The 26747-nt window shown below is 58.2% G+C and overlaps 1 protein-coding gene across 11 annotated transcripts; it reads left to right on the top strand.

Annotated features, from left to right (window-relative positions):
• Window positions 1-27: 27 nt before the first annotated feature.
• On the top strand, window positions 28-26590 carry TANGO6 (transport and golgi organization 6 homolog). Of its 11 annotated transcripts, none has more exons than XR_005831107.1 (17): window positions 28-746; window positions 992-1108; window positions 2605-2755; window positions 3550-3677; window positions 4198-4360; window positions 4924-5006; window positions 8686-8798; window positions 10220-10396; window positions 11646-11772; window positions 12629-12808; window positions 16408-16542; window positions 17967-18476; window positions 18672-18729; window positions 18994-19111; window positions 19267-19814; window positions 19917-20282; window positions 21159-21245. XR_005831107.1 is itself a non-coding variant. In XM_040615264.1 (17 exons), exons 1-17 carry the CDS (start codon window positions 60-62, stop codon window positions 26366-26368), a joined length of 3225 nt encoding a protein of 1074 aa, XP_040471198.1. In that variant the 5' UTR covers window positions 28-59; the 3' UTR covers window positions 26369-26590. The 11 variants fall into 11 exon arrangements, 7 of the variants coding, with proteins under 7 accessions (XP_040471198.1, XP_040471199.1, XP_040471200.1 ...); XR_005831108.1 differs by having other exon boundaries at window positions 18994-19814; window positions 19917-20106; window positions 20224-20282; XM_040615264.1 differs by lacking the exons at window positions 18994-19111; window positions 19267-19814; window positions 19917-20282 and adding exons at window positions 24018-24169; window positions 25351-25464; window positions 26192-26590 and having other exon boundaries at window positions 21159-21311.
• The last annotated feature ends 157 nt before the right edge of the window (window positions 26591-26747 follow it).

Here is a 26747-nt window from a genome sequence, read left to right as displayed (position 1 = left end):
CCGACCGCCCCAAGATGGCGGCGGAGAGCCGCGCCCCGCCCCTTCACGGCGGCGCCAAGATGGCGGGCGGCGCGGGGCCGGAGACGGGCACGGAGCTGGAGCGGGTGGTAGAAGCGCTGGAGCTGCTGCTGCGGCCCCCCGCCGGGCCCGGTGAGCGGGATGGTGCGGCCGGGCCTGGCCCCGAGCTGCGGCCGGAGACGCTGCGCAGCAACGCGGCGGCGCTGGCGGAGAGGCTGCGGCGGGAGCCGGGCTGGGCGGCGCTGCGCGGCCTGCGCGATGCTGTGCTGGCCCGGAGCCCCGCGCTGGCCGCCGGGGCGGCGGCGGAGGCCGAGCCGGGCTGGGCCGTCGCCTGCGGGCTGCTGGCGCTGCTGCTGTGTCTCAGGGAGCGGTTGGCCGCGCTCGCCGCCGTCCCCGCCGCCCGCGGGCCCGGACCCGGGGCCGCTCCGCCGCCCAGCGCCGACACGCTGAGCGTGGCGCAGGGCCGGTCGGTGGCGCGGGCGCTGCGGGCCGCCGTGGGCCTGGGCCTGCTGCCCTACCTGCCACCGGGTGTGGGGCAGCGCCCGGGCCCCCCCGCGTCCCCCTCGGTACTGCCGGCCATCTGCGGGGCCCGGCTCCTCACCGCCACCACCGCCTTGACCGAGGTGGCCCGGCACCCCGCGCTGGGCAGCCCGCTCCTCGCCCGCCATCTCGGCCTCCTCCTCGCCAGCCTCTGCCTGCTGGGCCACGGCCCCACCGCCCACAGCCAGGTCCGTGGGCCCCCTCCTCCCGCTCCCCCGGTGTGGCCGGTGCCAGCACAGGCACCCAGCCCCACCAGGAACACGTCGGGGTCGCCAGCTTCGCCCGAGCCTGCGGCCATGCCAGGCTCCATGTGCCAAGCCCTGCGGCTGCCGGCCCCGTGCGAGGGAAGAGGGGCTGGAGGGGCACCGGCCCGCTATCGGGTCCAGTGCCAGCAGCCACGCTCTCCTCACCGCCCTGGGGTTTGTTTTTCCAGAGTGTTCCGGAAGCGGAGCGAGCATGGTGCCGGGAGGCCCTGCGGGACATCCTGGACCGTGTCTACCAGCCACTGGCGGTGCGGGAGCTGCTGGTCCTGCAGGGCCGGCCCAAGCAGGTACTCGGCAGCACGGCCATCCCCGGTGCAGGGCACGTACCGCTCACGGTGCTGGGGCCGTGCCTTCCCATGCTCTGAGGGTACCGTTGCCACTCTCCTGGAAATCTTAAGCCCTAAAAACTGGTTTAGTGCCGCAGCCCCATCCCGGAACGCCGCGTGAGTGCACGAGTGAAGCAGCTTGGGCGCATGTTGCTCACACGGCAGCGGCACAGGCCCCGCTGTTCGGGGGTGTGTGGCTGAACCCGGGGCTCTCACCGCGGCACGTGCTGCCTTGGCTCGGTAGTTACACCCGCTGCACCTGGCCAAGCAAAGCGCCTTCTCTTCCAGAACCTGCCCCTTTCCACTTGAAGGGGCGAAGTGGTGCTGCCTCGGCACTGGCTGCTGTTGGTGGCCGTTTCAAAGGCTGCTTCATGGCAGCAGGGAGGAGGAGGCGGCGACATCTTAGCGTTGTTTTTAGAAAGTCCCTAGGGAAGGCACCATGTCCTGGCTCCAGGCAGGTGCTGTGGGTGGGTGCGTGCCCACTTGCCATGTCACGGTTTGGGGTCAGGGCAAGAGGAGCTGCTGGTGCGCACGCAGGTGCCGCTGGGTTGCTGGCTTAGGCACACTCGGTGCTGCACACAGACCCTCTGGCTGGAGCCACACGCGATTCCTGAGCAGGCAGAAGCTGGCTGTCCCATGTGCACAGGCTGCAGAGGGTCTGTGCAAGGGGCTTGCTTGTGCAGGGCAGTTCTCGCGGTGTGTGCTATGGTTCCTCTGCTCAAAAGCAGGAGACTTCTTGTTCAACAAAAGCCAAGCTGACGTCCCAAGCTGATACTTGGACAATGCCCTTAATAACACGTTTTAACTTTGGGTCAGCCCTGAAGTGGTCAGGTTGTTGGACTAGATGATCATTGTGGGTCCCCTCCAACTGAAAATATTCTATTCTATTCTATCCCCCTCAGCGCGGTGGTGCTGGCCTGCCTTGCTCCTCAGGGTGTCTGAGCAAGCACCTCCGTTAGAATCGCTCATTTTGTGGGTTGGCAACCTCTGGACAGCTGTGCTGTTTTTACTGTCTGGGGGGGATTGCTTTGCTCGACCAGCGAGCCTGCAGGCTCACAGGGCTGTCTCCACTGCCCAGGGCACCATGCTGGGTCCTGGCAGGGGTCACTGCTGCAGACCCCTTACCTGCATCAAACCCAACGTGTCCCCAAAGCCCCCTGTGCACTGTTTTAGTAATGCGGCATTGGGAGCTGCTGCCTGACCCTGAGAGCCTTTAATTAAAGGAGGGAAACTCTGCACGAGGGGATGCTTCTGGGGAGGCTGGCCTCTCTCATGACGCCCTAATTTGCTTCGTGCCGCTGGATGAAGCAGCGATTTATTTAAAATGTTTCCCTGTCCTGTGCTCCTGTCTGGTCTCAAGTCCTGCAGGGCAGGGTGCAGGCTGTTTGCCTGTTAGCGGGGGTTTGCACAGGAGTGTGCAGATACTCTCCTTACCCTGCTCCTTTGTTTCCTTTCAGAGTCCCCTCTCTCCTGGGGAAGAAACAAAGCCGGCCCTTGTGCGGGCTCCAGCGTGGCTGCGACGCCTTTGTGGTCAGCTGCTCTCTGAGAGGCTAATGAGACCCAGCGGGGTTCAGTCTGTGGTTCGGGGCATCATGGAAGGAACAGGCGGTGAGTAGGGTGCTCTAACGCTGCTATTGGCTTCCAGGATTGCAGATTAAAAGAGACCGTGATGATGTGTCTGAGACGTTTCATCCCACGAGAGGCCCAGGAAAGACGGTGCCATCAGAGCACTGAAATGGGAAACAGCTTTTGTCAGGCCAAGCTGTGTAACACTCGCTCAGCTTTTGCCTCTGGCTACGCTGAACTCCCAAATGGTGAATGCCTTCTACTGTACATGCCTTTGGTTCCGAGTACACCATCACGTTTGAGGTCCAGACTGAAAGCCTCTCAGCTCATTTAGTCTGTTTATGCCTCCGTGGGGTCGCACCCTGTGTGTGTACGGAGCGCAGTTTGTTCTGAGGAGCTGTGTGGGTGCCAGTTTGGTGGGAGCCGTGAGTGGAGTGAGACCTGTTCCTCTCCAGGGCTTGGCAGTCTTGCTTCTCAGCTCTCTGTTGCCTGCCATGGAGGGAAACTGTTGCTCTATAAAAGCTGAATCCCACAGTTTTTAGTGCCAAAGCCGCCTCCAGCCAATACCAACCTGATGACACTGTCCAAGCATGACCTCCCTCCACATTTTCTCTTGTACGCCTATTTGCAGAAGTTATTTCCCGTTATCAAAGGTCTTGGACAATAATTTTTCCCCTTCTATCATTAAGTTAAGGTGTCTTCTGAAAGATGCTTGGTTTAAAGAGAATAGTAAAAGGTAGAAATCCAGTTTTTGGCCAGAAACATCTGGCGTCAGCCAAAACTGGTCCTGTCGTTTGCTGTCAGTCTGAGCTGATCTTGGCTTTCTGCTGGTGTAGCAGGTGGCGCTGGTGCTGAAGCAGCAGCTGTGGACTGGAGAAAATGTGACATGGTTGCAAAGATCCTGGCTTCCTGCCCACAGCAGTGCCTTTCCCTCGAGGACTACTACAGACTGGTATGCCCCCAGGTAGGTCCCTCTCTTCCCCTCCCCATGGCACGCTGGCTCTGGCTGGGAACGTGGAGCCAGCTCCCAGCTTGGAGAGTGCCGAGTACTGTCACTTCTGCTTGTGCGTGACCTGGCTTGAGCCAGGACAACATGGAGATGTTTTTCTGCTGCTCTGGCAGTGGGATGTGTTTCCACCCTACTCTTGAATTTTCCATATTTGATTGAAATGCTGGATGGCGTTGCCTGATCGCACGAGCTGTTCAGCACTGCGCTGCAGGGAGCTCTCTGCTGTCGAGCTCTCGCTTCCAGCCTTTGGCTATAGGAGTAGTGCAGGCTCTTGGTTTGAGCCCAGAAATGCATCTTGTGTCAACGTGTACGGGAAGAAGACCGGCCCTTCCATATGTGGAATGTTGTGCCAATCGTCCAGCAAAGCAGCATAGAGGAGGCTCTGTAAACTCTGCTGCTGGCTGCAAGGTGTCAGCCTGCCCCTCTTCTGAGGGACTGCTGATCTTTGTTCCTTTATCGTGGATGTGCCTTCCAGATTCTGGACTTGCTGCACATCCAGGACAAGCTGACAGCACGCCAGTTCCAGCGAGTGGCCACCACGACGCTGCTCACCATGGTGAAAGAGCACCCTCAGCTGGCACAGAAGTACCTGCTCCAGCCCTTGTTGGCACCGCTCCTGCGATGCTCTGAGACAGCAGGTACCAGCTGGTCTCTGCGGAGCCCTAGACTGGGGAAAGAGTCTAGTTTCTCTTCTCACCGATCTTTGTCTTTCCATCAGAATTTTTGTGGGTCAGTGGCTGGGCGCTGAGCGTGCAAGCCCAGCTGTGTCAGTTGTGAGCATATCTGTGTGACTGAGTGCACCATATTTCCTAGCACTTGAGTCAAATTACTGTAGTGTAAAAGCCAAGTCGCGGGGCTTTTGCCATGTGCTCTTTGGGAAACTTTCCCAGTCTGACAGTCTCGTTCTGGGCTTCCGGATGGAAGTCGTCGGTTCCCCACGCTGACCGAGCAGCTCTCTGGGGAATAATCCATCAAGAAGTTGTGGTCTGTTTTGATTTGCTTGTAACCTTGCGGAGTTTACAACACTGCAGTGATATTTAGCACAGCTAACGAGGGCTTTTCGGTTCCCATGCTGCCTTGATGGAGGGAAGGCAAGAGAACTATCAAAGTGCTTTCTGGTGCTGGGCATGGGGGGATTGCTGTTCTGCTGGAGGCTCCTCTGCATGTTGGGGGTGCTGATATTTCTGCCTTTTGTTTTCAGAGCTAGCAGTGGAAGATTTGTCAGCAGGGAGCGTGCTGGTGACAGAGGCAGAACTCAGCAGCTGTGTGGAAGATGTGCTCAAGGTATCGTGTTTGATTCAGGCCTGAGAGCAGGCAAGAAGACTACTCTTAAGAAAGATCTGGCTTGAGCCTTTCTGAGCAGTTCACTGTGTGTTAGACCATGAGAAAAATCTGTGTCCTGCAGTCGTGATGCTGAGGCGAGGCCAAGAGCTGCGCAGAATAACCTCGTGTGCAGCACTGCACTGGCAGGATTGCAGCTTTATGCTGAATACCAGAGGCACAGCCCAAACCCATTCAAGTGTTCTCACCCCAAAAGGTTCTGTGAGATGGCAGTGAGCTCTTGCTGACTATTTTTTCCCCAGTGTCTTTCTGGTGTGTCAAAGAAGAGTCTGAGCAGTGGGCTGGTAGCCAGGAGTCTCCATGGTGCTTTCATATCCTCTTTCTCCGTGAGCTGCAGCAAGACTTTGCGAGCATTGCTAAATTGTGCAGCTTCTACAGGCTCGTTGCATTTGGGTTTGCTGTCAGAGCAGCTTCAGGACTTGGGCTGTGATGGTAGAGCAGGCAGCATGGCCAGTAGGAGGTCCTAGCCAGGAGTACCACTGGGCTGGCACACGTAGCCTCAGGCTGTCGATCCCAGTCTGAGACGATTCCACTCACCTTCCAGTGATGCCACACCTTCCAGTGTCAGAGTTGTGCAGCTGGTCAGAGGGAAGGATGGATTGTAGGGAATCCCGCAAGTACTGAATCTTCAGAGGATGCCTGAGCTCGCTTCCCAAGCTGTTGCTGGTCCCCCTCTTCTTAGTGCCTCAGTTTCCTTCCTGTAGGGTGTGGATAATCTGGCTCATGCTGAGCCTGGTGTTACCTTCGTGGGAGGGAGAACCTGCCAGGAGCTGCTCTCCCTGCCTCTGAGGTCTGCAGAGGGCAGCCTGAGTCAAGGTGCTGGAGCTGGAAGTCTTTCTACAGCTCCTGCAGTATTAACCCCTTGTGGAGGGATGGGCAGCAACCAGCTCTTGTGTTGGGCCAAAATGCTTCTGAATGAGTGACCTGGAAAAGAGGGCACCAAGGTATCGGCAAGCAGCCGGCTGTGCTGGACCGCTCAGCCCTGCAGCGAGGACAGCTTGGCAGCGACTCTTGGCTCGTCGCTCGGTGGTTGTGCAGCCAGCTGGCAGTGAGGCATTTGCAGTGGGCACTAAGAAGTGAGCAGATTCGGTGCAGCTCTGAGGCTGGTGAGCTGTCACTGGGGTGAAAAAGAGTGAAGGCGATCTCTGAGGCTTCACAGAGCCACAGGGAGAGGTGGGAGAGCTGGTGCAGTTGTGCTGGTGGCTGTTGTTAGGAAGCAGAGAGCGTGCAGGTATGAGAAAAGGAGGGTGGGAAGCAACTCAACAGCTTAGTGGCTGTGTCCTCACCTCAGGTGTCCCAAAAAGAGGGGGGACACTGCTGCTGGTCCCTGTGGGGTGTCCCCAGTGGTTCATCTTCCCCTGCTGATCTCTGTTGGGGGCTAAAGGCATTACAGTCTCTCTAGTTGTGTTGGACAAGTAAAAGTAAATTGATAATAAGTAAAGAAAAATGAGTATCCTGTTTTGCAGGGACCATTCTGAGCTGAACCATGTGACACATGGGTTTCTGTGTGCATGAAGTAAATTTTAACACTGTGGGTGGGTAGTCCTTCAGCTGCTGTTGGGTGTCCAGCTACTTCCTCTGGAGCTGCTCTTGGTGCACAGTACCTGGAGGCAGCTGTGGGGCTTCAGCGCTGCTCTGTGTGCCCGGCTGCCGAAGCAGGAGGGATTGCTGAAGCTCAGAAAATGGAAGGAAACTCGGGTTTCATCAGGGAAATGCTCTGGCTTTGGCAGCAACAGACCTTCCGTGTTAGAGGAATCGTCTTGTGGGCAAGACAGTGCAGGTTTAGCACCTTCTGCAGAGCTCCTTCCTGCAAGGGGTCCCTTGGAGCGACAAGTGGGGTGTTCGGGAGTGTCAGTCTTGGCTCTGGCATTTGGGGAAGAGGTGGGGTACATTCTTGTGCTCCTTATGAAGGAACAGGGCTTTTTGAGGAGGCCTCTCTTCGGAAACCTTCCCTCGTAGCTCCTTTTTTTCTGCTGTTCCCACCAGTATCACCAGTGCCGTGCTGCAGGCTTCACTGCCTGCCCTGACAGCAGCCCAGCTTTCTGCTGTGTTCCAACCAAGAAGGACACCTCCAGCCCAGGAATTAAAATTTAAGAAGCTGGTGACTTGCTCACTGGCATGCCCCTAGGCAGGCTAAGCTCTTAAATGCTGTGATTGTTGTAGTATTTTGCGTAGTAATGATCTGTTGTAACTAGCTGGCAGGCAGAGACCAGTCTGGAGGGCTGCTCTGTGGCTGCTGTTCACAATGCGAGTGCTGGGGGAGTCTGGGGCGGATCCCTCCTTAATGACATAGCGCTGGAGGCCTGACAGCAGCCAGATTAGTGATGGAGACTCCAGCCTGCAGATTTGTGGGGGTTTCTTGCTTAGCAAGTGTCATTTGATGCTGAGTGAGAAACCGTCCTTGGGGCTTCATCAGAGAGGCTTTGTGTAGAAAAGGTTCTGGTCAGGAAGAATGGCTCCACAGGGATTAGCACGGGGGAAAAAAGGTTTGTTTGCATCAATACAGCAGGGCAGAACTTTATCAGGACAATCTCCCTCCTACCTGGGTTGTCACACTGCCTGGAGCAGGCAAGAGCTCTTTGGTCTGTCCTCAGGGCACTTCCAGCCCTGGAGCAGGTGACTGCTCTCCAGCTGTGGAGGTCAGAGGTGTGGGGAGTGTCCTGGTGCCTGGTGTGAAGGGGCGGCATCTTCCGAGCAGGTAGTTCGTCAGCTGACACAGTTGGAAGTCCCTTGGAGAGCTTTTGAAAAGACTTCACCACCGCTGCCTGTACCCGGCTTTTTTCAAAGCTAAAAGCTATGGCGGGGAGATGGAGCCTACTAAAACGAGGACCTGAACACAACAACCCTGAGTAAACCCTGAGTCCAGCTGCACAAGGCTTTGTATTTAACTATTTTCTAGACCAGGTTTTCCCAGCGTTATGACTTTGAAAGCATCCTACCTGGCTTTTAGCTGTGGACAGTTCCTTTAAAAGGATTCAAAAGGAAATACAATGTCATAAGACTCCTGTGAGTGGTTTTCTTGTGCTCTGTGGGCAGCAGGTAGGACTTGTGTGCAGTGAGCTGGTAACAGTGGCTTTCCTGGGAAGGGTGTGTTCATTTCATGGAGGGCATTGAGGGTAATTTGGGAGGCTGCTGCCTGAGACAGGAAGAAGGTGCATGGCCCTGCAATGTCTGCAGAGCCCTTGCAGCCTAACTGGGCACACATCAGCCCAGCTGTCCTGCTAGGGTACTGATCTCTGTGTTTGAGATTTGGCTCTAGGTGCAGTATTTCCGTAAAGATTTGCTAATTCAAAGGTGCCTGTTGCATCTCTGTAATGCAAGACCTTACCCCTAAGCAGCAGACTTCCTGAATAGCTGGCTGCAGTGTTCCTGTAGCTTGGAGCCCTGCTGTGGTTAAGCAAATGCTAGGAGAAAGGTGGTGCTGAAGGCTGCTTTTAATACAGAATATGGCATAATCAGGGAGAGCAGGCTCCAGACTGAAAGAAACCGAGGCTGAAAACCCTCTGCCATCCTCTCTGGTGGCAGCCGTTCTGCACACAGACATGCTTTCTGTCCTTCCCTTTGCCTTCCCTCTGCTCCATGCAGGTGTTTGAGACTCTTCCCTCTGCCCTTCTCTCCGTAGGTGTATGTGGTTGGAAATGACAGCTCGAGCCTGCTGCTGCAATCCTTACAATCAGTCCTGGGAGTGGTTTTTTCCCTCTATTCCTTTGCCAAGCAGAATGTGTCATACTTACGGTAAGGGAAGGATTGTGCACAGCTTCTTCTAGGGTTTCATCTTCTCTGTTCTGCCCACCTCCAAAGGACATACTCTATATGGGCACGTACAGAAACCGAGATGAATTTTCTCATCCTTGTGAGCTCTGGTTCAGAGTAGGCAGTAACTGCAGGTGTACACATGGTACACAACCTTACTGGCATGATCTGTGCCTGAGGAAGCAGTTTTTGTCTTCCCTGAAGCCAGAATGTTCGGTGTAGAGGCAAGCGTGCCCTGTGGAAGCCTTGAGAGTGCAGTTTAACTCGTAGTGCCTGCCTAGACCAGGGACTGTGATTGTGGATGGAAATGGTGGTGGCTGGGACCTGGCTGGGTGTCGAAGGGATCTAGAAAAAGGATAAAAACTGAATAAAACAACTCGAGCACTGGCTCTTGGAAATAGAAAATCATTCTTCTCCTATCTGAGATCACTGTCTTCCAACACATACAGGACCTGCCTCTTGGCAGCTGTCCCTCATGCTGTGCCCAGCCCCCCCCCCCCCGCAACTGACTTATGATGGTAAGCACCACGTGTGTCAGTTGTGGTGTCAGGGACAGTGGTGACCAGGTGCTGGCTGTCATCTCTCCTTTCTCTTCCCAGGCTTTCCCTGGGCTCCCCTGTGTTTGGGCCAGCCTAGTAAATACACTCCTGGTGGGTTTACAGTTTGGTGATGCTGGCATGTGGGTACTGGAGGGTTTCCCTAAAAGGTCTGTGTAGACACGGCCTCTGCTATTATTAAAGAGATCGTTAATCACTTCAAAGAGTAGTGAGTGCTGTGGCAAGTTTGTAGAACAAGCCAAGTTAACACTGCTGCTGGGTGATCAGAGTCACTGCTCTCTTTGCAAAGGAATTTGGCAGGGGTAACTAAAACCACAGCTGCCTGGAAGTGTTCAGGTTTCCAGACCTCTGGCACAGCACAGCGCTGCTACTCCACCTCATTAACCTGCATCTTTCCTTGGCATTTCCCACGCCACCTTACAGTGCTCCCCGTCTCCTTCCTCCTCTTTCCTTGGCACAGCTGACAGCTCTGTGCTTTGTCACATCGGCGTGAAGCACCAGGCAGGGTGTGCTGAGGCTGCGTGGAAGTGGCTGTCCTTGTACAGACATGCTGTTCAGACAGAGTGCTGCCTTCCTTGCTGGGCTGAGATCTTGAAGGACCAAAATCCTTCCATCTGGGAACACAGAAGGACGGGATGCGCTGCTGATCCCATTATAAACTGGCACAAATGCCTTCAGCTGCCAGAGCTGTCAGCCAGCACATCCCAAGGAGTGCCCGTGGTCACTCCAGAGCACTCTTGTCTTTTCCTTTGCCCTGAGACGTGTGGTCTCATTGTAGTGCTGGTGTGCAGGGAGGGGTGCAGCGGGCAGAGAAAGGTCACCAATTGCTTTCTCTTTCCTTGCCAGCTCCCCATGCCAGGAGATCCTGCTGTGGTTCCTAGAGAAGTCGGAGCGAGATGTGTCGCTGTCTGTGCTGGAAGGCTTTGCAGGGCTGAACAGCAGTGTGCACGTCCTCCACCCACGGTGCCGGCTCTGTGCGGGCAGTGAGGGTGGTGCCACCATTGCGGTGGAAGAGACCGTCAGGTGAGTGCTTTTGGGGCAGTGCCAGGTGTGGGGGGCGGTCCCCAGGTGTCATTCAGCACATAGGGCATTTCACAGCATGCCTGGCAGGGAGAGCCCAGGCGAGCGTGGGCCTCCTGGTGCCATCCCACCACAGCCTCATCCCCCCCCACCGCCCCAGCTAGCCAGCTGTCTGTGCCAAGCTCGGGCAGGCGATGCTTCCACACAGCCTCTGGGTTCCCTGTACGTGGCACAGAGCCGTAACCCCCAGCCCAAAAAGCAGCACGCTCTGTCTGAGCACTAGTGTGCTCTGCCTGCGTGCTTTTCCTGAGTCCTGCCTGCAAGGTGTCTGGGAATGGGACGTGCTTCGTCAGTCTTAGTGCTCCTCAAATTTAACTTCCACCCTCCAGCCTGAGCCTGGCTCGTGGCAGATCACGCTGCGTGGAGCGAGTAGAATCCCTCGGGCACAGGTGGCACCATCGCAGCGAGGGCTCTAGCAATGCCAGTGTCGCGGAGCCAGCGACTCAACTCCCCTCCTGCTCTTGCAGATGGTCTCTAAAAGTAGAGGCAGACTGTGGCATGTGGGGAATAAACTACAGCCATTAGACTCCAGCCACGCAAACCGGGACTGTTCAGCAGTGTGACATTTGGTTTCACAAGAGGGGTAGCTGTTAGCTGGCAGGTAGGAGCCCAGGGCAGTCTATCGAGCAGGCAGAGCCCACAGCTCCTGCCCAGGAGTGTCCATGGGGTGGGTGTGCCCAGAGCTGTGTGCACCTGTAATGAAACCCTATACAAATACACTTGCTTTGGTTTCATTTCAATCCATTCCTGACCTGAATTAGAAGAAGGTCTGCCCTGGGGTCTGCGCTGGTTAAACTGGGTGTACTTTCAAATTACTCCTTAACAGCCCTGGCTCTGCCTGGGTCTGTCCTACTTTTATGGCTATGACCACTGCATGAATTAGCCAGCGCTAATCCTGTTCTTCATAGGATGGCTGGATTAAACATGTGTTTTGCACTCATGGTTTCTGTTAATGTTACTCCTTTAATGAATGCAGGTTACTTAATAAACCGAGGGCATGATCACGTACGTAGACCAAATGAACTGAGCAATAGTTTGCCTCCAGGCTTCTGCTTTGTGGTAGTGCTGTGAAGGAAAGTTTCCAAGAGAAGGCAGAAGTGAGATTTCACCTTGCCGTGGAGTAGTTTAGAGCCAGCCCTGGAGAGGGTCTGGGTATGTCTGTGTATCACTGTGACACAGTGATCTGTTTCAGCGATGAAGATGAGGCCCTCTACCAGAAGATTTCCTCCGAGCAGCGCCATGTGGAGGACTTGGTGGAGCTCTTGTCTCACTGCCAGAAGAGTGGTCTAGCTGGAGACTTCTTCATCTGCTGTCTGAAGGTGAGGGCAGGCAAGTCTCTGGTTGGGGCACATCTGTGGGAATGGTTTCCCTGGGCCAGGTGGTCTGCGTTGCAGGTGGCAAGGGAGACCGATCGGCCTGTACATGCCTCCGGAGCACTGAGCCGGAGTACAGCATGCGGTGGAGCAGTCCTGCTATGTGTTGGGCAGCAATGCCTAGGAGAGCTAGGAGAGCGAGGCAACCCTGGTCCCTGCAAAGATTAACCCTTGTTCCCCCAGGCTCTTTTGACAACAGGAGCATGCCTGAAGTTTAATGGTGTGTTCGAGGCTGTGAGTAATCCTTGTTGCTTCCTTGGCTCTAGCAGAGGGGCCCTGGCACCTGCTTCCTTTGATCATGAAAGAGCCCCTGTAGTTCCCTCCTGTCCTTGCCTGGTCTGGGCTGTGCTTTCTGTGCCCTTGCTGGCAGGTGAAGCCCTAGCCCATAGTCACACAGGGTTTGCAGCATCCTGGGTGTAGGGATACTGCTGTGAATACAGGTGGGACACCCAGGAGCTGTGGGCAGCTCTCGGAGACCTTGATGTACTGAGTGGAAGGTCCTGATCACATGAGGAGTCAGCATGAGCTCTGCAGAGGGGATGGGAGGGTATTTTGTGAGTGTCTTTGTGAGCAGCCACTGCCAAAAGCAAGGCTGCGAGCAGAAACGGCGAGCCTCACAGCCCAGAGGACAGTTGGCCCTAGGAGAAGTGTTCTGTGCGGTGTCCATAGGGACAGAGGTTTGCAAGGGTCTGGCAAAGGTCTGCTGTACCCAGCACCACTGGTGTGGTGACCACAGTGTTCCTGGCACCAGTTTGCCTGTTTAACTGTTGCCTCTCTGTGTCGTGTGCTTCTTTCCTGGCAGGCGCTGACTCACGTGGCTGCAGAGGACGAGGCGACTTTGAACTCGGATGTGGAACCTGGAAGGAGTCTCCTGGAGCTGGAGCAGTACCATGCCGGGCAGAGGAGGAAGCTACAGGTCCTGCAGCTGGTGGCCACACTGTGTGAGAGCGTCTCAGACACCGTGTTCACAGATGTTGCTCAGGTTGGTCATGGCAAGGCCCTGGGGGATTGGCAGCTGGAGCGCGTGGCAGAGCAAGCTCTGGGCCACTGGGCTCTAAGGAGACAATGGCTGAAAAACAGCTGGAGAAAGCTAGAACGTCTGCGGGAAAAGCAGTTTGATTCAGTTGCAAGTGTCTCAACAAGGCACCATCCTACGCAGTGCCAGCAGGAGGGACTGCCAGCTGCAGAGACAGGAGGGAGCAGCCCAGCAGACGTCTCCATATTTGTGTCCATGGTTGAGTATTGAAAGCCAAGAGAGTAGTCTGTGTGTTAATCAAAACTCCGACTTAGCAGCATCTCATCTTTATTTTAAGCAAAATTTATTCCCAAGTTTAACAAAGCTTAAAGACATCTGTACCCGACAGACTTCTTAAACGAGTGCTTGCTGCCTGTCCGTGGCGTTGGTGCCCGTTTTTTCTGGCACATCTCGGTAGCCACCTCCAGGAGCTGCGGTGGCTGGGCTGCCAGCCGGACAAACACCGCACGACACCGCTGCTGCGGTGTTGCTCTTTGGTCCCCAAACAGGCCATTTGTGGCTTTTCTTTGGTTTCTGCTGCTGGGGTGCCCACACCGGGTGGTATGTCCGGTCATCAGGCTTGGCATGACTGTGCTTATACAGTTGTCACTTTTCCATGTTTTCGTGAATACACAGCTGCAGAATTTATTAAATATTGTAATTTCAAAGACAAACTGGGTCTTCTTGAACCTGGTACCAGAAAGGATTGTTAAAATACAGCACTGCTGTCTGCCCTGAGCCCACAGTGCAGCAGCGCTGAAGCAGGTTGACTGTCCTGCGCCATGCCAGGTCGGGAAGGCTGTTGGGCACCGAGGGCAGCATGGTGTTCCCTGGCTGATCATAACTTCCTTATCCTGGTTTTTTGGTTTTTTTTTTGCTTTAACTCCATGACCTGTTTATACCAGTTAACTGACTGGCTTGAGCAGAGGCAGTCGCTGCTAGCACAGGTTTCCTCACTTTTCTCTGTTGGGACAAAGGAGTCTTTGTGTGCGCTCTGCAGCGACAGAGGGGACCCAGCCGGTGTCACTGCAGCGCCCGCCGGTGCAGCCGCAGCCAGCGCTGCTTTGTCCTCACCTGCCTCTCCATTGCAGCCACCCACACGGGACTGGCTCCACTCCCTGGGTCAGAAAGTCAGGGTGGGAAACGGGGAAAGATTTTGTCAGGTTTCTGGGTCCAGTCATGAGTCTCGTATAAAAAGAAACGCAGACAAAAAAGCCATTATACTTCCACCTGGGGGTTGTATTTCAGGCAGGGCTCCCTCGGGTTGGGACAGGCAGTAGCAGAGCTGATTTTAAGCAGGTTCTGCAGCACAAGGTTCCTTCAGGGTGTTTGTTCTTGCTGTGGGCACTCTGGTATGTGGCTTTGTGCTTAATCAGGTTGGAGCAGGGGCATCCCAAAGCCAGACCCCAGTAATGGCAGCAGCTGTGGACCCCCGCAGCTGCGCAATTTATTTTATTTACATTGTCTCACCCTCACAACCAAGTTTCATGAGATTGATGTGATTTCCTTGATACCCCAAGGATGTTTTCCTTCTGCATGAGACAGAAATGTGCCCCGGTGGTTTATTTTTTCAAGCTTTTTTACCCTTCCAGATTAAGGTGGGGTTTTTTCCCTTCTGGATTAGTTATTGGTTTTGGGGTTTTTTTTACTCTTTGTTTTTCTCAGTAGCTATCTACTGATTATTTATTCATGATGATTCTAGTTTTTGCATTAAACATAATTTCAATCCATTCAGCTTGTGTGTCACTGTTTTGTGAGAGCAGGTGTTCTGACACTTGTTTTTACTTTCTTGCTCTTTGGTGGCATTTCTTCTCTGGACTAATCAGCCCAGAAGGTACCGAAGCCTTTTCCGCAGCCCCTCCCAGCCAGCCTCCCTCCTTCCTGCAGTAGGGATGTGCTTAATGAAGCTGGCAGGGATCAGTTCTCCTGCTGATGAGGAAACATTGCCTGCACCCAGTGCCTGTGCCCTGGAGGCTGGAAATGTGGGGTTTGGTGCAATATAGTACCTTGTTGCCCTCATACTGTGTTTTCCAAAGCAGGAGTTAAATAGTTCCTTTTTTGCAACACGCCTGTTACGTAGAAGTGACCCCGATCCAGCTCCATCCCAGCATGGCTGGGTGCCACTGCAGCCGGGGAGCTTGCCCTGAGCCATGCGGTGCCAGCACAGCTGGCAAAGGCGTGGAGAAAATAAACTCACTGATTTCAGCGTCTGTTAGAAAGGCAGAAAGCCTGTGGGGTCGAACACGTCTGTGTCAAGAAGGCAGATGCCAGCCAGGCCTGGATCAGTAGGGGTTTGGAGGAAAAAAAAAAAAATAGTAGTATGGTGACAAAATCATGAAATGAGTGACACTTGTGGTAAATGGCCCAGCTCAAGCATCAGCTGCGCGTGGGTAGATGGTGCCTGGCCCTGGGAAGCTGTGGGACGGGAGCTGGAGCCCTGTGAAGCTGTCCTGGGCAAGGGCTGGGAGCAGCAGGCGCAGGGAAGGGGCTGTGCTCTGCCCCGGCGCTCGCGGGGCGTGCAGGCAGGCGTGCTTTTTGTTGGAGTGGGTCTGAGCCACGCTCATTCCCTGCTCGCTCGGTGTCTGGCTGTCACCGCAGTGCTGCATGCTGGCTGGCTGCAGCCCCGGTGCCTTCTCAGAGCCATGTGCTCTTTAGCTCTCGCTCTCTTTTCAGTTCTCTACTCCAATTTTCCAAGCCCAAGCCTTTCTCTAGCACAATTTCACACGAACCCTTCAAGTTTCCCAGTTGTTGCCACCACCCCAGTCTTCCCTCTCAGATCCATCTGGGTTGCCTTCCCAGCTCCCCTCCCAGAGCACCGCAGTGGTGGAGCAGGGACAGAGGAGGCAGGGAAGGTGCTGGGCTGCCTACCCCTGCTCCTGCAGCCCCCACAGGGGCTTCTGCTGCCAAGAAGAACTGTCACCTTGTCCTGTGGCTGCGGCAGACAGGCAGTGTGAGCTTGCCCAGCCTGTGCTGGAGCATGGCAGCTGATGGACTGGGCTGTCTGGCTCAGCCACCCTCCAAGCCCTGTTCCCAAAACCCTTACCCACCAGTTCAGACAGCCCAGTGCAGGGCGGGGGTCTGCCATCCCGGGAAATCAGCCTGTCTGTGCTACTGCTGGAAGAGTGGGCAGTGGTTCGGGGGCTCCAGCACCCTCAGAGCAGCAGTAGGAGCCCAGGCTCCCACCTGCATCCTCAGTGCATCCCCAGCTGGGCTGCACCAGCACCCCAGCTGTCCCACAGCTAACTGGGGCTCCCCGGTGCTGCTTGAGCCCCCTCACCTGAGCAGGGGGATGGCAGAGGAGCTGGGAAGGTGCTGGAAATGTGACTGAGATGGGTCTGAGGGGGAAGGTTGGGATGGTGGCAACAATAGGGCAACACAAAGGGTTTGTACGAAATAGCACTAAAGAGGCTTGTGCTCAGTAAATAGATGCAGAAACAGCGAGAGCTAAAGAGTGTGCGGCCGCGGGGGGTACCCCGAGGTGTGGGCAGGGGCAGGCAGCGGCAGTCCAGGACCACCCTGGGGATCCCCCCCTTCTAACTGTTCTTCCCCATGCTCTCCACTGGCAGGTGGAGGCGTTCGTGGCAGCCACGCTGCAGCGAGCCTGCGTCAGCTCGGCACGGGGCCCCGGCGCCGCGGCGGAGGCGCAGACCCTCGCCATGGCCATGGGGCTTGTGGCCACCATGCTGGGCGGAGCCGTCCAGGTGAGGGGGCGAAGCTGGGGTGCTCAGCGGCCTTGGGTGCGGGGAGGGGTGAGACTGGGCACCGTCCAGGCACCGAGGGGTGCTGCAGCCGGTAGCGTGCTCCCTGGGTTGGGGTCACTCTTCAGTCCCAGCTTGTATGTGTCTGTGTAAATATATCGATCTATATATTATTTTTCCCCTGGAGTGGTGCCGGGGCGCTGGCTGAGGGTTTGCTCCTGGCAGGGCACCCCCGAGAGCTCGGTTAATTAATTTATAATCCAAAATCTCCTTCGAGAAGGTGCTGACAGAGCAGTGCAGTCACATACGGCATCTTTAAATACCAGCACTGCACCCTCTGCATCCTTACACATCCACAGGCTCCATCTCCGGAGCGCAACAAACTTCCCGGAGTGCACTGTACCATTTTTGCAAATCCTCTGTAGAAGCGGCACATCGCTGCGTTACGCTGTTACACGGCGTCAGCTGAACTGCCATCGGGGAGCAACCGCATGTTCATTACCGCGCTGCAATCACTCCAGCTTGCATTTACATCACTGAGCTGCCGGGGTTGCTTCATTCCCAGACTTGCCCAAAGGAAAATCCAACTGTTAATGGAAAAAGATAATTTATTGTGTCTATTGCTAAATTTCTAACATTGGGAAAAGAACGTTATTTAGTTGGAGAAAACTTAAAACCAGAGTCTTGTGGCTCTAATGGGCCCCCTCCCAGGCAAGCGCTGCTCCTGCTCTGGCGTTAATGGGAACAACTTAACTTGGCAAATTGAACACAGAAGGTTTTGGAGGCAGCTGCAAAGCTGTTTGGGTTTCAATAGCCAAGGTTTTTATGCAATCATCCAAAAGCTCCCCAAAATCTCTGCTAAAGCATCAATTTTCGGATCTTACAGCCCAGATTTTGCTGTAGGATTTAAATCCAGGGTAGGGCAGGAACATCTCCTCAGGCACTGCAGCTTCCAGACCATGGCAGCTGCCTTGCCTGGAGCTTCCTTCCAGGCAGGGCTGAAGGCAAACCCCACACGCTGCTGGCAAGGTGGTGGGAGGGATGTCCCTGACAGCCGTGATGCTGAGCGAGAGGATCCCGCATGGACACGGCTCTCCTTTGGGCCCTTGTCCTTCCCACCTTCTCCCACAGCACCCTGGGGCCAGGCTGATGCGGTCGTGGCTGCTGCCGGCTTCTGTCCTGCCAAAGATGCCGCAGCTGGGATCAACGCTGGGGCCATGGGGCATGGCTGTCAAGAGGAGCTTGTGGTGCCGGGAGCCTGGCTCTTGTGGTGGGGATGGAAGGTGGCCAGCTTGGCGCTGCCCTGGGGCTACAAAATGGTCCCTGGGGCTCACGCACCCCTGGGCTACCTGCCTGCCTTGCCAGGAGCATCCAGGGCGCGACCCTCCATTGCAGTGGTGCCAGCACAGCTTCTCTCCCCCCTGCAGCTGCAATCCAGTGACTTTGCAGTGCTGAAGCGGCTGGTGCCGTTGCTGGAGGAGCTCTCCCGCACCTACCCCGATCCCCTCACCCAGGAGCTGGCCGCGGACCTGCGCATCGCCATCTGCACCCACGGCGCCTTCTCGCCTGCGACGGTGGGTGCCGCTGCTGACGGCGTGCTGGGGAAGAAGCCAGGGATGGGAATGCAGAGCCCTGCTGGCATCCCTGGCAGACCCCCAGGCCCAGGGAGTGGCCCGACGCTGCCACAGCACAGCCGCAGCAGCCCCTCAGCTCCCAGGGAGAGGAGTGAAGAGCAGAGCATGTGCCACGAGCCTGGTGCTGTGGGTCCCGCTCCAGCCCCCTGTGCCGACAGCCCGGCTCCGGCCGGACTCCAGGAGATCCTGGTATCAGCATACGACCCCCAGCCCCCAGGGCGGGCAGCTGCCCTGCGCCACCTCGCCAGCCTGATCACACAGCGGGATCCCGAAGCGCTTCAGCTTCAGGAGAAACTCCTGCAGGTACCAGGCTCCTGCCGTGGTCCCTGTCCTGCGCCGTGGTGCAGAGCTGGGGCTGAGCATGCTGGCAGGCTGGGGACAGTCCGTGTTGTCGGTGCCCTCCGACCTTGCCATCACTGTTGGCTGATGGCGCCAGGCGAGCGCCACTGCCAGCCCGGTGTGGGGCTGCTGCCAATGGTGCTCCCCCTTTCCTTGCAGGTGTTCCTGGAGAATTTGCAGCACGAGGATGCCTTCGTCTACCTCTCGGCCATCCAAGGTGAGCAATGCCTGGCTGAGGTGAGTGCTGTTGCTTTGTAGGAGAGGGTTTTGTGCTGGGGGGGCTTTGGGCAGTGAGAGCAAAGAGCAGCGGAGCTGCAGCCGGACTGGGGACTCGGCGTCTCCTGCTCTGCCAGACTGTGTCTGGAGCTGCATGCGGGCTCTGCGCTGCGCTCCCAAAGCCAGCAGGCTTCGTCTCCCAGCTGTGCTTACTCAGTGGATAATGAGTTCATTTACCCTCTGACCAAACTGCTGATCTGCCCAGACCACAAGTGCCTCCTTGGTGGAGCCAGAGCCTGAGGCAAGGGCACCCTGGGCAGCTTCACCCTCGGGCATCCCCTGGCTGGAGGACACCCAGGATCTGGTCACCATCCCAGTGCCAGGTCTGTGTCAGCGGCCTGGGGCTGCTGTTTTGGCATGGTGTGGGCACAGCCCTGGCCCCCTGGCCCTGCACTGGCCAACATTTTGGATTGCTGATCTGTTCAGCTGAGGCTGGCAGAGGTGTGGGGGCCGTGGGGACCCACTGTTGCTCCCTCAGGGCTCTGCCACATCCATCCCCATGGCCAAGGCGGTAACTACCAACCGGTGCCAGCCACCCGTGCAGATGTGGAACCATGGAAGCATTTTCCAAGTTGGTTCACCGATTCATGGCCTCACAACTTGTTAGCCCCACTGAGAGGGGAGAGCACTGGCAGGCACACATCCAGCCCTGGTGCTGATCCTGGCCCCGCAGGCGGGAGGTGGAGGGCAGCAGGCTGGCAGGGGAGTGGCTTGCCACTCTGCTTGCTGCTGGCTGCCCTCCTCCCCAGCCGAGTTGCTGCTGGGGGCACCAAGTGTGGCTGCCGCTCGCACCACTTCCCGGGAAACCCTTGGGTCCACACTTGCTCCAGCACGCTCAGCACAGCCCCATGGCAGCGAGCTGCCTGTTGGGATTCGCAGGCAGGTGCCTCCACACCCAGGATGGCAGGGGCATCTGGAGCAATGGCCGCAACGGCAGGTCACGGTACACCGGGTTGCGTGGAAGGGAGGTGCCATTGCCATGGCCCAAAGCGATACTGGTGCTGCCAGGACCCCGGCTGCCGTTGGGTACGTAACCTTCAGCAGCAGCCGGGAAAGGAGCTTATCAGGCAGCGTGCTTCCCTCTGCCTGTATGGTCTTGAGTGGGACGGGCTTGTCCTTGCCCTGCAGGTGAAACACAAACGCTTCAACCATCCAGGGGTGATTAATACACCCTGTGCAGCTGCCTCCGTGTTTCACAGCCTGGCTGCAGTCGTGATTAACCCTGATGCGGTTCCTTGCGGCGGTGACTCACCCAGCTGATGCCGCGCTGGCAGCGGTAGCTGTGGTGTGCCATGCGTGGTGCTGGCAGCTGTGCCAGGTGGGCTCCCCACTGCCCCGGCTGGGCTCCCTGCTGCATCGGCAGCGCCTGCCCTCCAGCCAGCTGTGCTGGGGCTGGGACCACAGCTGGCTTTTGTGGCACTGCTGGTTATCACAGAGCCCGGCTCTGGCGAGGAGAGGTGGCTGCCCCATCAGATGTGCCCGGGCTTGCAGAGGGTAAGCCACACTGGGCGCCCTCCGATAACTGGGGAATGGGGTTGGAGGTGAAGGCGGCTGCTCCCGGGGGGCAGGGGAGCTGGGGCTCACCGTGACTCAGCGCTTGGCACTGCCAGGGCAACCACTGCTCCTCGCTCTTTCGTTGGAGAGCAACTGCCTTTCCCCATCGGAGAGGCACCCGCCACCCAGGGAGCCCGGTGCTGCCAGAGCCCTGCCTGGTGCTTGGCCCCAGCCTGCATCTCTACAGGGATGGCAAAGCCAGCGCAGCCCCATGACATAGCCCAGCCTGCATCCCATGTCTGGGGTCTCACCCCTCTTCATCCCCACGGAGACATGGCAGGTGCGGGGCACACTCGGGCTCTGGCTCCCAGCCTGGGCCAGGCAAACCCAGGGGTTCTGTGGGGCCCTGCTGGGGACAAGGACGCAGCAGCAGCTTGTGGCTGATGGCCAGGAGCTGGGAGCAGTGACCAGACACTGCACCCAAGCATCACCTGCAGTACCCGCCTGCCTCAATGCTGGGCCAGCCTGGGGCGAGCCCCACAGCATCCGACGGCTGGCATGCCGAGTCAACGCTCAGTCAACGAACATTAACCAGCAGCAATTAGTGGGCACCTGCTGCCAGCTGCTAAATTATTTATTTTTCAGCTTGGTACCCAACCAGGCCCAGTGCTGGGCTGCCTCCGTGCTGCAACTTTGCGCAGAGGGGCTGTGGGACGTGCCATGGGACTGGGGTGGTGCGGGGGGTCCCATGGGCGATGGATGCACTGAGGGTGTCAGGGTGGCACAGCCGCTGACCTGGTTCCTCTGCCCAGGGTGGTGGCACGTGCCATCCTCATGCTGGCCCTGACCCCCGCTTTCCTTCTGCTCTCCCCCTAGGCGTTGCCCTGCTCTCCAGCGAGTACCCGGAACGGATCCTGCCTGTCCTGCTGGCACGGTACAGGTGCCCGGCGCAGGGCACGGAGGACACCATGGCTGCCGTCACCAGGATGAAGCTGGGCGAGGTGCTGATGCGCGTCATCCAGGCGCTGGGTGAGTCTGCAGCCGCGTCCGTGAGCGTGGCGATGCTGGGCGCTGCCAGCAGCCGTGGCACCGCTCAGCCCCTCGCTGCTTTCTGCTGTGCCACCAGCTCCAAGGGGTAAAGCCCATCGGAGCTTTTTGTTGTCCAAAGGTGAGACCCCACCATGGGGGGGTCTGGCAGCCGAAGGCTGGGGTTTGCCGGCAGGCGGGCGCAGGCGGTGATCCCTGCCAGCAGCCCCCCGTCCCCTCAGCCAGCAGCGCTGGGCTCGGAGGCTGCTGGGAAGCGCCCGGACACGCAGGGCTGAGGGGTAAAAGCTGGATGAGGCCTTTCCGGCAGCCGCTGTTGGGGCATGTCCTAAAACGCCGTGTCTTATTCCTCAGCAGAGGCCAGGCCAGTGGGAGCGTGCAGCCAGAGCTCTCCACGGCGGGGGAAGGCAGCAGCCGACGTCCCTGCTGCCGGGGCAGCTGCGCGAGGGTCCCTGGTCACCGGCTGGGTGCTTTGTTCCCCAGCCAGCCGTGGCAGGGCAGACCTCCTCCTGCAGAGCCCAGGCCACCCAGCACTGGGGCTCCCCTGGGGCCTGTGCCACATGCTGGCTACCCAGCTTGCTGGAGCTCTCCTCCGGGGCACGGCTACCACCGTAACGTCCCCTTGGCATGGTGGCACCCCTGAGCTCGACTGGCATCCCACCGAGGCCAGTGCTCCATGGGCCAGGTTGTGCCACTCTGCTGCCGGGATGGGGACAGGGCATCCTACGGGCCAGCAATCCCATCGTCTCCCCGTGAGCTCCAGCAAGTGGTGTGAGCAGTGGCAGAGCCTTTTGGTCTCTGAAGGCCCCTGGGTGATGTCCGTGCGTCCAGCCCTTGCCTTGCTTGGCGCTGCAGCTGCACCGCGCTGGGGTTCCCTCGGCAGCTGCCCGCGGCGCGGCTGGCAGTGGGACGGTGGGCACGGCCTCCGCTGCAGCTCTCCCCGCTCCCCATGGTGCCTCTGCCGCAGGCAGCAACTCTGGCACGTCCCAGCTCGCCTGCATATTTATAGAATAAATCGCATGAAGTTGTTTTTGTTGCAAAGCTTCAGGATTTAAGAGCAAGGATTTATCCAGCACTTCCAGAAATGCTTTGCTCTGTGCAGCAGTGCCGCCGTGGTTCAGAGCTCTCCTGCTGCCTGGGGACCACCATGCCTCCCACCTGCCCCATCCCTGCATGCCATCCCACTGGAGTGGCTTTTTCCTATTCAGGAGGGGATTTTGCAGCAGGCACCTGTCACCCGGCAAACGGCCGGTGTGGGCAGCGTGGCTGGAAGTGCCCGGCAGCCCCATCCCAGATGTGTGGCAGCCCCATCCTGAGCACGCAGTGCCATTCCTCTGCATCCAGCAACGCAGGGCCAGGCACCGCACGGGGGTTCATGGAGACCTTCCACCGACCCGATTAGCTTTCGCTGCAAACCCATGAAATCTGCTCTGGGTGCACCACGGCAGACCTCTTCCCTTCTTCATCAGGGAGCATGTGCCTTGCTTGCTGCAGAAGGGGAAACGCTTCATGTTCTTTCTGTGACCGTCTGGCACAGGGCTGGTGTGCTGTTGGCTTTAGAGGAGATGCATCATGCTCAGACCATCCAGCACTGCTCAGGCTGCCGTACTGACTCCTGGGGTGCAAGCACGGAGCAGGCTGTGTTCCCAAGCGGTGTGGCCGTCCTTGGCTTCACCACACTGCCCTGAGCTCTCCCACCCAGTGCCGTGCAGGAGCCGTGCCTGCCCTTCTGAGTGCACCGTCCTTTAGTAGCAGGGAGGGCCACGTAGGAGGAGTGAAGCTACAACAGGGTGGTCCTACAGAAGGACGTGGCTGCCTGCTGCCTCTCCTGCTCCTACCCAGCTTTGGCCATCACATGCAGTATGTCCCCTCCTGGCACACAGCCGGTGCTGCCAGGCTGTTGGCATGCTAGTGGTGCAGGGGCCAGTCCCCAGCCCCTCGCCGCAGTGGGTGATGGGGTCCCTCCACTGCCCCCACAACTTATTCCTGCCCTGCATCCCACCTCAGAGCTTCCAGAACTTGGGAGAACCAGGAAACCACCGAGCTCACGGGCTGGCAAGCCTGCCAGAGCTTCCTTTCCTCCATTACTGCCAGGCGAGTGCCGCCCCACACTCTCTCGCCGGAGCTGTGCCCGTGCCGTGGGGTGCATGGCCACCAGCCATCCAGCTTGCACGGGAGGACCGTGCGCCGGGGTGACTGTGCATGCTGGTCACGGGCTCTGCTAATTAGGCGGCTCACACATCTGCGGCACCGCCATGTGCTAATTGGCATGGGGGGTTGTGCGGCTGAATTATGTGAGAATTTGGGCTTCACACTTCGTTTCTGTGGGCACCTCTGAACGGCCCCCTGGGAGCTGGGGAGATGTGGGGTGTTCTGGACAGCCCCAGACAAAGCTCTTTGCTGTGGGGTGTGTGCCGTTGGGGTTTACTGGCACCCCGGGGGACTGTGCCGTGGTGTTCTCATCTCTGGCACCATGGCGGGTCCCTGCTGAGGCTCTGTCTGCCTTGCTCAGAGCTGTGCCTGGGTCCCTGTGCTGGGCACAAGCTGTGCTCCAGATATTGCACCCAGCTGTTGCACAGTGCTGCAAGGGGGGGACCCAACCCAGCTGCTCCTGACGGAGCCGGGGCTTTGGCAGGAAGGGGCTGGGAATTTTTCCTTGCCTGTGACATGCCACTCTGCTCTCTCTTGCAGGGGACATGGTGTTCAAGCACCGGGAGCCGCTCATCCAAGCCTTCCTGCAGGGCACACGGGACGCTGACAGCACGCTGCGGGCCAGCAGCCTCTCCAACCTGGGCGAGCTCTGCCAGCGCCTCGGCTTCCAGCTGGGCTCCGTCCTCCAGGAGGTACCAGCTCTGTCCTGGCACTGCTGGCCCCTTCCCCAGCTCCCTGCCTGGGGAGTGTGGGGCCATCGCTTGTTAATGAGGGTGGTTCGTTAGCGGCTGGCAGGGCTGCTGAATGCTCACTGCTGGGAACACAACAGCCTGGAGGTTTCCATAAAGGACATGAGTGATATTTGCTGATATTGCGGAGTATAAAAGTCATTGGACCTGAAGCAAACACAGGAAATTCTAGCCCTGATTTTTAGAGCTAAAAGCTATCAGCTTTTAGCTCTGTCTTTTTAGCTCTATCTTTTTAGAGCTATCAGCTAAAGATATGGCGTGTTCGATCCTGGGAAGCGATAGCCCAAGGAACAGGCGGCGGTGCCTGCTCCACCCATGGCAATCCCACGGCAGGAGGAGACCTGGGGCACAGTTAGTACCTGCTGGAGGCACCTCCTGCTGCTTGACAAGACCTTGTTACCCTTCCCGTTATCACCACCCAGCTGATGGCTGGCAGGGTCCTGGCCCTCGCCCTGGCTGCAGGCTCCTGGTGAGATGCGGCTGCCGGAGCCACCAGAGCTGTGGTCCCAGCGTGCTGAGCCCAGCTCTCGGGGGTCTTCTCCCCAGAGGGTTTTGAGGGGGCTTGCTGGGAGCCACTAGCGTCACGGTCCGGCAGACCTTGAGCTGCTGGGTCTGTGCCCCCATGGGATGCTTCCTGGAGCAGGAGGGAGGTCAGGAGACTTCAGGGATGCAGCACTTGGGCTTCTTTCCCCAGTCCCTGCTCACAGCCGCTCGGCATCGGTGGGGTACCGGGAGCGTTTGATGAGATGCCAATGCACCACATGCTGCTATTTTGGGAAAGCGCTAGCTCTGCTAATTCTCCCGGCTGTCACTGCCGAGGGTTTAATTAGGTTCCTTCAACTCTTGCCTGCTTTTTTACAAAGCTTTCCAAGGCATCTGCGTGCCGCTTGGCCCCTGCCAGAGGGAGGGCTGCTCAGTGCCCTGTGCCTCGCAAAAAGCAGATCCCCTGGGCTAGGTGCTAGCAGGGGAACGCGCGGCTGCCCCAGGCTGGGCACGGGGGTCCCATCCTCATCCTCCAACCCCAGGCTACCGAGGGACATCCCCACCAGCGTGGCTGGCTACTCTGCTGGGTCCCTCCACGTCCCCCTGACCTTGCTGACAGCCCCCCTGCCCTTTCCCCACAGGTCACCTCCTGCTTGACGGCCATCGCCAAGACGGACCCCAAGGCGGAGGTACGAAGAGCCGCTGTGCATGTGGTGGTGGTGCTGCTGCGGGGTCTCAGCGAGAAGGCCACCGAGGTGGGTCATCTCCCCACTTGTCCCCAGGGCAGGGGCAGCCCCTGCCAGGCGCCTGGGCATCCCCAGGCACCAGCACAGTGGTCCTTGGGGACAGCCCCTGCCCCGTGTGGGCTGCAGGGCTCATTCCCAGGCAGCTTCCAGGGAAAGTCCTGTGGAACCGGGACCTTCAGCTGGTGCCTCCCCCACCAAAGGGCCCCCTCAGTGCTGGATCCTTCCCGGGGCAGAGGGCACTGCACAGGGACATCCTTCTGAGCTGCTTGGCCGTGCCGTGGGGCAGTGCCAGCTGTCGGGAACTGTAGGAGTTGTTCATCACTGATTTGACTTGGAAATGCCCAGTTTTTCCGTGAGCTGTGGCCTCCCTCCCCACTTCCCAGCAACAAGCGTGTTGGAACTCAGCTCCTGTGGAGGAAGCGGCCAGTTCCCCACGGGAATCCCCACAGCGGGGATCTCAGCTTCTCCTCATGCCCCCACGCAGGAGGGATGCCGCAATGTGCCGCTGTGCTGGACTGCGCTGCTGGCGTGTGAGGAAACTGAGTCACAGGAGGGCCAGGGCTCATGCCTGGGGCAGTGTGGTGGTGCTGGTGGTGCAGCCATGTCCTGGCACTGGCAGCGCTGGTGGAAGGGGCAGCACCGCGCCTGCTGGGGCACGCAGAGGGTTGCGTTTCGGCTTATTGCGGGTGCAGGTGAGATGCCGGCAGGTGCTGACACTTCTGCCCACTCTGCCCAGGTGCTGCGTGACGTCCTGCGGGATCTCTACCGCCTGCTGAAGCACGTGGTGGTGGCTGAGCCTGACGGTGCAACAGTGCTGCATGCCCAGCTGGCGCTGGAGGAGCTGGACGCGGTGATGAGGAGGGTCCTTTTCCCTGCACAGACACTGGAGAAGAAGATCATGGTGCTGCCATAGCGGGGCTGGGGCAGCAGAAATGAACTCTTCCTGCTCCAGCACCGGGGCCAAGCGGCTCCCCAAGGGGAAGGGTTCGCTGTGCCCTCAGGACGCTGCCGGCAGGTGCCAGCAGGGAGGAAACCGCAGCCTGGGGAGGGTGGGCAGCCACCCCCAGGCTCCCTGCAGCCGGGGCGGTGTGGGCTCGCTGGGATGGGGCAGAGGATTAAAAAAGAGACATGCTCAGCCTTGTGCCTGTGACGTCTCTGGGAGCTGCGCAAAGCTCCTGGGTGCCATTGTGGCCATGTCCCGGCCTGTGGCTGGGCTCTGCTCGCCCTTGTGTGCTTGAGGTGGCGGCAGTGGCAGAGGCCCTGGCGAGCCCCTGCGTCCCACGGAAGGGTGG

The sequence above is a fragment of the Falco naumanni genome, chromosome 15 (assembly GCF_017639655.2).
Source record: "Falco naumanni isolate bFalNau1 chromosome 15, bFalNau1.pat, whole genome shotgun sequence".
Lineage (NCBI taxonomy): Eukaryota > Metazoa > Chordata > Aves > Falconiformes > Falconidae > Falco > Falco naumanni.
Note: the sequence above shows the minus strand (reverse complement) of the source record. Positions and strands in the feature narration are given on the sequence as shown.

Bases quoted from the DNA above. Each gene is read 5' to 3' on its own strand.
- TANGO6 (XM_040615262.1), top strand. From the start codon at position 60: ATGGCGGGCGGCGCGGGGCCGGAGACGGGCACGGAGCTGGAGCGGGTG. The intron at 5,007-8,685 runs GTATCGTGTTTG...TTCTCTCCGTAG, and splicing joins GTGTGGAAGATGTGCTCAAG to GTGTATGTGGTTGGAAATGA. The intron at 10,397-11,645 runs GTGAGTGCTTTT...GATCTGTTTCAG, and splicing joins GCGGTGGAAGAGACCGTCAG to CGATGAAGATGAGGCCCTCT.